Source organism: Triticum dicoccoides, chromosome 7B (genome assembly GCF_002162155.2).
Source record: "Triticum dicoccoides isolate Atlit2015 ecotype Zavitan chromosome 7B, WEW_v2.0, whole genome shotgun sequence".
Lineage (NCBI taxonomy): Eukaryota > Viridiplantae > Streptophyta > Magnoliopsida > Poales > Poaceae > Triticum > Triticum dicoccoides.
In genome coordinates, this window is record NC_041393.1 from 619573137 (window position 1) to 619581707 (window position 8571).

The window sequence follows — 8571 nt, forward strand, 5'->3', positions numbered from 1 at the left end:
CTTCCCCCCTCACAATTCTGAGAACTATGTTTGTCACCTCATCTCCACAGACGTCCCAGTGCTTCTGATAAAATTGGGCAGGGAAGCCATATGGGCCTGGGGCTTTAGTGGGAAACATTTGGAAGAGTTATGTCTTAACCTCCTCTTGGGTATATGGGGCACATAGGTCCCTGTTCATAGCATATGTCACCTTCCTGGGTACATGATCAATTACCCATTGTATATCCTGCACTCCCTCTGAAGTATAAAGATCCCGGTAGGAAGCATTTCCATTGATCTCAACTGGACCGGATCAGACAGCATTACTCCCAAGGAATTCTCCAAAGCCCGAGTAATGTTCTTCTTTCTCCTCAGACTCGCACGGAGGTGAAAGAATTTCATGTTTTTGTCTTCTGAAGATAACCATTCAATCCGTGCCTGTTGCCTCCACATCATCTCTTCTCTATGATAAAGCTCAATCAACCTTTCATTAATCTTCAATTCCACATGCGAGGGCGCAGTACGCAGCGGATCACCCCGAAGCTCGTCTAATATTTTCTTTAGCTCTTTTATCTCCCTTCGGACACTACCAAAAGACCTACTCCAGCTAGTTAGCCCCTTGGAAACCTGCACCAATTTTTCATGGAGCTACTGGACATAAAAACTGGGACCCGCCGCTATCCACTCGGAGCTGATTGTTCTAGCTAGTTCATCATGCTTCTCCCACATGGTTTCATACTTGAAAGAAAATTTGACTCTATTGTCTTAGCCACGGCCTTGGTCAAGAAGGATCGGCCCATGGTTTGAGGTCGTTGCTGTTAGGTGCTCCAGGCTTGCTGATGGAAAACGTGCTAACCATTGTGCATTTACCAACCCTGTCTAGCCTTCATCTTGTATACATTCTTCTGGCCACCTTCTTTTCAAAGGTCCAAAAATGGCCCTTATAACCAATATCAATCAACATGCAAACATCTGTAGTTTCACGGAACACCTGTATTTGTGCATTGCTTTTGTTTCCAATACCCACATGTTCGTTTGGACGTAGAACCTCGATAAAATCCCCCATGCATAGCCATGGGAGAGAGCTCAAGGTGCTGATGTTTTTGAGAACTTCCCAAGTTTGGTGTCTCAAGTGAGTCTGAGACTCACCATAAAAACATGTCATCCGCCACATCTCCTGACCAGTTTCTTCAATTGATACATCAAGATGATAACAAGAATAAACCAAAATTTCAACTTTTATTGAATTGTTCCAAAAAATTCCTATTCCACTGCTTCTACCTCGACTATCAATTGCATAAGCTTTGTCATAACCCAAAGTACCAGCTAAAGCTTCTACCCTAGATCCCTCTATCTGAGTTTCGACAATACATAACAGGGTAGGGGCAAACTTCCTCGCGAAATCGCGAAGTTCTTGGTTTGTCGCGGCGTTGCCCGCACCGCGGCAGTTCCAGTAGAGGGTACTCATTGGGGCTGGCGGCGCCCCTTGAGGGAGCCCACCAAATTCTTTGTTGCAGTACTTTTGATCTCTTTACCATCAATCCCTATTATGTACCTCTACGGATACCTCTTCGGTGGTGGGCTGATTAAACTACTCCCAGCTGGGACAAGTGCAAGCTCCTGTGGTTTTGGGTCTGTAGATGTCTTCCCTGGTGGCATGTTAGGGTTGCTGCCCGGCTCGTATCTTTATGTCCTCTTCCTGCTATTATCGTCCACTGCCATGTTTGATGAGTCCAGGGCCGGGTCTTCCGCCGCATCCGATGAAAGCCTAGTTGTATCCTCCCTGCTAGCGTTGCGGTTTGCTCCAGACTTGCCTCCTCTTCTTCCTCCTCGGTGTCTCCCGTTCTCACCTGGTCCTCTACCTATCCTCATGGTCCAGGTAGCTCGCAAGTCCTTGAAGACTAAAGCAGACTTGGGGTGGATCCCATCACCATGCTCCTTGAAAACATGCCCCAAGTGACCGCAGACTACACACCAATCAGGGAGCCTTTCATACTTGACCCTGTAGATCTGTCGCTGTTGGTTTCTGATAAGAGAAAGTGCATTCTTCAAGGGCTTGTGCACATCAATTTTGACCCAGACGCGATAGAAATTACCAGTAAAATCATGAGAAGCTATTTCACAGAACAGACCTCCCCAACTTTTGCTGCAAGAGTAGGAACCACGTGGGCAAAAAGATCCGGTACATCATGGATCTGAATAATCCATATGTCCAGGGTATCCAACTTGACTTGAGACGGCTGTGTCACTCCATCATAGGGGATATGATGACGGTGTTACCTCTAAAGTTCCATGGGCCCTCTTGCATTACTCTCTCCCAGTCCCCCAGGCTGCGGAATTGCATCGTGTACAGGTTTGTCTCCAGAGGCTTGAACTTGACATCCTGAGCTAGATCCCAAGCAGCTCTCATGTTTCTGAAAAACCAGCCCTGGCTATAGGGCTTATCGATGTGCACTCGCGCTATTGACAACCATCTTGCTGCATCTGCGGGCACAGATTCCTCATCGACCACGACATCGTCCATGTCGTCCTCCTGGAGGCCGAGCTCTGCCATTAGTTTCTCGATCTCTGATGCAGAAGTAGAGCCCCCGGCCGTAGCCGATCTGCTCGCAGCTTCCGCAGCCATGTTGCTAACCCTAACCCGATCTGATGAGACAAACAGGTTTTTGTGACGGAACCTAACCCGAGCCGCCTGCAAACGAAGGTGCCAAGGCACAGAAACCCTGGACGGACCCCACGCAGACCGGCGGGAAGGAAGAAAGAGTGGATCTCAGCGGCGGCGGAAATCGCCTCTGAAAGGAAGAAACCCTAACTTGAGGGAAATCACGTACGCTTATAGCAAGAGTTAGTTTATCTTGGTTTGGGCCACAAATCCATCTTACCATCTTACACATGGGCCAAATAGATAAGCCGACGATTGCGCGAAGCCCACATGTCATTACTTGTATTCCTCCTGTTTTGAATGTTTGAATAAAATCGCTAGTTCACCTAAAAAAACATGTTGGCAATAAACGACTAGATTTTCTCTTGCGTTCCCCTCAAAAAAAAGGATTTTCTCTAAACGGCTAGATTTCTACCGGCTCTGTTCTCCACGTAAAGACCCAACCTCGAAGAGATGGCGCGTGATAAAAGGATGCCTGGAACAGAGGCGGCGCCTTTTATCATGGTATTACCAATAATATCATCCTCTCAAGAAAAGAAAAAAGATGTTAACAATACTAATTCACAGGACACACACATGACTATGCACATACACACACCAGGCCTGCGCACTGATGTTATACACAGACCGCACGCCAAAATCGCCGAATGGAGCAAAAATGGAAAATACATATACATGGACAGAAAGCTACAACAACTAACACCTCTCAGGGTGCACAGGGACTGTTGCCCCATAGGGTATATGGCAAAGCTATGCATGTCTGGGAAATGGAGGTTCAGACGGTGTTCCATTTGATTTCGAGCTGCAGCTTGCCGTTCCTGGAGTTGATGAGGTGGTACTTCTCGTTGATTCGCCCGTTGTTCACCACGTCCACCAGGTTGATGTTCACGTGCCCCAGCGACTCCTGCAAACCATACAACAACACGCGAGAAAGAAGCTCCGCCGGCGTCAGAGACTGAGAGGGAACGACGGCCGGCAAAGACAAGCTGTTAGGAAAGAAAAAGTGGGAGCAGCAAACCTGGGTGCGGAACGGGAGGAGCCTGCGGCGTCTGCTTCTGATCTCGATGTGGATCTTCTCGTCCATGGGGGCCTCGTCCACCACGAACTGGAACTCCTCGTTCCATCTCGGATCTCGAGCCTTCCTGATCACCTGCAAGTAAGGCACGTAACATCCTTGAATGGGTAGCCGGTGATAGAATCTGCGAATGTGGTGTGGCTTTTGGTACATGGACTGCAAGTTTATATTCAGAGGAGACACTTCCTAGATTAAAACGGGCTTTTGCATCCAGATGTGTCTGTTTTAATCCAGTAACTGTTTCCTCTGAATTTTTTATCCACAGTTGTTGCACAGACAAGGCGTCATGGACAGGATCTACGACCTGCTCTGCAGTCTGGACACTACTACGCAATGTGTTGTCATTAGCAATGTGAACCACTTTCTCGGTTAACTGTTGACACTTGGCAGCCCCCATGGACAGGATCTACAACCTGCTCTGCAGTCTGGACGCTACTACCGGATTCAGACACGGTTAACATATTTGTACGGTTATCTGCAACTTGACAGTCGAGCGATTCAGAACTGTCAACACTCAGCACTTCAGCAGCCTAGCCCTTGTCAGTTACTACTACTGCTATCCCAAGTTTCCACTTGCAGAATGGATAACTGATAACAGGGACCTGGCTAAAAAGTCTGGCAACCCCCCTCTCAAAAATAGAGTAACAATTCTGTTTCTGCAAGCTGACATGCAGTGCTATTACGAAGAATTACCGCGCTTCTTCCATCCAGCACTGCATAATGATATATTGCTCTGTTCTGGCTAAACAAATCGAGCTATCAATTTCTGTTTAAGAACTGTTTCACTTGTTACGATCCTCCTAAAAATGCTACTACTAGTAATGGTATGTAGTTGCTCTAGGAAGCAACTGATGTATTAAATCATCTAATAACTAATATAATGGCAAGTATGGCACATAGAACACTATGGATGTTTTAAGATGGTCGTTTGTCATCGTAAACTAGCCTTTCTGCAAACTGGAACTAATAACAACATGTGAGATAGGTTTGAACTTAAGAAACAGCTTTGCTAGGTTCGACAATTGTCATTGAAAAAATAAAATAATTCTATGGAAGTACCAAACTGAAAACTAACCTTAGTTTCCCTCTTTTCGCCCCTAAAAAGAACCACGGCATATGGATTAGTGTGACGCTTCCCTTCGACATCTTCTGCGTTTTCGACCGAAACTAACAGCACCCCACCACCGTCCGGGACATCCCTTTTTAAGCTGATATTGCCTTCACCATCTGAAATCAGAGGACTCGTGCTGTTTTCCTCTCTGAAAGGATCAAATGTCAGTTCCACGGCAAGCTTTCCTCTATTCTTCTTGTTTTGCTGATCATTTGGGTTCATGCTTCTGAGAAGGTCTAGTGTGAACAACTTGCTCTCGTAAGGAGTAAGCAAGCGGAGGGGAATCACTTGCACACCCATTTTATCATGCATTTTGACCTGCACAATCATAACAAGAGAACTGGTTAGTATCTGAATCTCTGGCAAGTTTTAAAGCAGAAAAACATAGCAAATGGACTATTTTTCAGAATGACAAGAAAACCTGTCTTCAGATCTATAGTATGTGGGTTTAAGAAATACATTAAAAATGACAGAAGGTAATTAAGTTGCATACAGCATGCTAAACCTTTTCCCAATCAAACATCTGGAGCTCGAGGACTTGTGTCTCAGGATCCTTGACAACGAGCCTGAAATGTTCGTTCCATTCAGGATTCAGGTTGCTCATCTTGACAGAGGTTTTCTTCGAGGGCAGTCTCTCGCCACTTAGCCGAAGCTTGACATAAGGATCAGATTTCCCAAGCAAGTCCATCTTGGGAAGATTCATGGCACGAACTACCTTAACATGCAATACTCCCACTGGTTTCTTTGTAGCACCACTGCAGCATGATTCAAATTTCGTATCAATAATTAATGCTCATATCCAAATTAAACCGGAAAAAAATCCGTAGGCAAGAATAATGCTTGTTTCAACTGTAAGAAAGTGTATAAATAGCATTTTAGCGATATAACTACCTTTCACCAAACAAAATAAGCATTTTAGCGATATAACTACCTTTCACCAAACAAAATAACCTATCTAATAGCTACCCCCACGGTTTCTTTCCTTGAATAAAGGTAAGTGCATATATGTTTATGCAAAACCCAAGGATCGCTGTTAAAATTTTCAATACTAAACTTTCACTCCTCCAGATATAATGTTACTTACAGTTTGAATAATGTGTGTGGAATATAATGACATCATATATTAATGTATCGTAATCAAGAGGGCTTGAATTCATACGTTGGTATGGAAGCAGGATATCAATACAATTTAGTTTTTTTTTAGCATCAGTCACTCTTGACTTTGTATTAGCAGAAGGATATTCAAGTTGATATATAGCATAACTTTCACGACGGTAGGTACTTGTTCGGATATCATTAGAGAATATCACCTTGCTCCATCTAAAATAGGAACTTCTATAACCTTAGGCCAATGATACAGGATTGCAATTTGCTTTGATATTTGCTCCTGTGAAAGAGAAAGAATATAGTTAACTATGTAAGTCCAAATAGAACCAAGTATATATACCATCAGTAATGAGGTAGGAACTATGGAATTGTTCAGGAAGTTGTAATTCAGTGTCCACACAGTAAAATTATGCGAAGGAGTAAAATAACACCTACCTGGACAAACCGATACAAACCAGGAATCGCCATGACATCTCCACCCAGGAATTTCAATCCGAAGTCAACATGCGGCTTCATAATAATAGCAGTTGAGTCAGTTTTTTAGTGAAGTTGTTACGAACCTAGTTGATTGCTGCTTGCAAACATGATAGAAGTTGTGTGCACATCTGTACAGTAAAGAAACATATTTCTACCTTCTCCATTAGTGAAACACACACACCGGCAAAACAGGGAAAGCTTGGCACAAGTGGCTTCAGAGTCGCTCGTGATGTCAGCATTATATGCAGATCCAAAAGCTGAAAATAGCAATATGATCACGTCAGAGGTTTGTATAATGAAAAGTACCTAAACACATCGTCTGTATAATGCAGGCAGGAACAAAACTGACCTGGGCGGATAATTTGAAAGAATGCACCTTCACATTCACAGTTACATTTGCTATGCTAGCCCACCGAATCACAGGTTCAATTACCAGTTCTTTTTCTCGCATTTCATAAACTTTAATTCCTGTTTGTTTAACCAAGGAAATGTAAAGGGAGATCATCAGACCAAACATCTTCAAACCCTACATGAGGATCAGGAGAAACGGTTGGAACTGAAGTAAAACAATCCTTCTATCCCCGGTTCGAAAATGTATAGGAACAGAAGTATAGAATGCATATCCAGATTCAAATTCTAGGGACAGTTGGCTTTACATGTTAATTTTTAACAAAAGGCCTCCTAAAATAATCTTATATTACGACTGAACGATGTTTGGTAAGTCCATTCCCATCACTAAAGTGAGACTGCAGTGAGGGATGAGTGCAGATTACAAGTTTGAATTGGCGTGTTAATTTAATCTACTCGTATATTTTAGTTGAGGTTTATAAGAATGAAAGGCCATTGTACTTTGTGTGGTAGGCATCATTTGAGGAGATAATCTTGTTGTCCCCACTGAAAGGATTGCATCAGAATAGGTTTAAAAGAAATTACAGACCTTGGAGTGTAGGTGGAAGAGCACCAAGTGTTAAGTTTCCAAATTCAATTGATTCTATGCCATATTTTCCAACATACTGATCACATATTGGCTTTGCTACACCTCTTATTATTTTGCATATCGCCTGTTATAAACAGAGGAGAACTATTAGGCTGATCATGTTTGTAACAAAAATTCACACATCATACAGATCAACGAAGCAATGAATAACACTCTAGAACATTCGTTAAAAGAACCTTATCCAGGAAAGGCCACATATCACAAATAAACTTGTTCATCCAATCAATCTGCAAAAATAAATGAAATGGCATGAGTTAGCCACTTGCAGTACTTTTGACAACATAACAAAGATTGGATTACGGCAAATATAAAACTGAAACAACAATGGGTAAATAAATGACACTGTAGTGTGCCGAGTACAAACCCGTTCATAGTCTGGATACTTGACCCATAACGGAATGTCATGTACCATCGTCTGTAACGTCTCATAATCTAAATCTCGCAGAGGTCTAATGACAGGATCCTGCAAAAGTCAATCATGAAAAATCAGATTGGAATATAAATGCTGATCATCTTGCATAGTCTGACTATAAGAGAAACTGTCGACCGACCGCGATACACTGTCGTTAACTACACTAACAGTTTCATCTCGCATAGTTTCATAGTGAAACTGGGCTGTTTGTCGATTTGGTGTTAAAGATGTATGTAATTCCATTTCACATGAACTGCTAATAACTGGAACATCTGTCATATGTAGCCAATCACACAAATTACTTTGGCAGCATGTTCTTTAAATGTGTCAGGGGCCTTTAGGGTCGATACTGTCATACTGAACAGAGTTTCATTCAGCAAATAGCATGATGGAAAATACCCTAGTCTACTGAAACCTAACAAAAGGCCAATCTCAAATCGCGTACCAAGGGAAAAGAAGGGCACTAAAATCGTTTTCAGTCGTCGCGCCCGCCAACCTCCACCGGCGCCGGTGCGGTCACGAGTTGCTGGCCGCCTACGCCGTAATACCGATGTCGGCGCGACCGAGGCTGCGCGCGCCGGGGACTTGGATGCGCCACTCTTGTAGATGCCATCGTTGGCATGGACGAGGATCGGGAGGATGGGTGGAGCGCGGCGGGGCCGTCTAGATTGGAGCATCGCGCTCGGGACTCAGAGGGAGGGGTGGGCTTTGCGTGTTCAGGGAAGCGGTGGTTTTCCTCCTTTTCAAAAAA

The 8571-nt window shown here is 43.8% G+C and overlaps 1 protein-coding gene across 2 annotated transcripts in view; it reads right to left on the reverse strand.

Moving 5' to 3' along the window:
• Positions 1-3168: 3168 nt before the first annotated feature.
• Positions 3169-8571, reverse strand: part of LOC119341785 (synaptotagmin-3-like) — an 11494-nt gene continuing 6091 nt past the window's right edge. For both annotated transcript variants that reach the window (XM_037613640.1, XM_037613641.1), the window contains exons 2-12: positions 7773-7871; positions 7585-7635; positions 7349-7472; positions 6761-6879; positions 6567-6668; positions 6370-6444; positions 6138-6214; positions 5333-5582; positions 4792-5145; positions 3660-3791; positions 3169-3545 (exon numbers count right to left, since the gene is read on the reverse strand). In XM_037613640.1, the coding sequence (XP_037469537.1) occupies positions 3417-3545; positions 3660-3791; positions 4792-5145; positions 5333-5582; positions 6138-6214; positions 6370-6444; positions 6567-6668; positions 6761-6879; positions 7349-7472; positions 7585-7635; positions 7773-7871 (1512 nt within the window). In that variant the 3' untranslated portion in view covers positions 3169-3416. The remainder of the gene's footprint in view (positions 3546-3659; positions 3792-4791; positions 5146-5332; positions 5583-6137; positions 6215-6369; positions 6445-6566; positions 6669-6760; positions 6880-7348; positions 7473-7584; positions 7636-7772; positions 7872-8571) is intronic.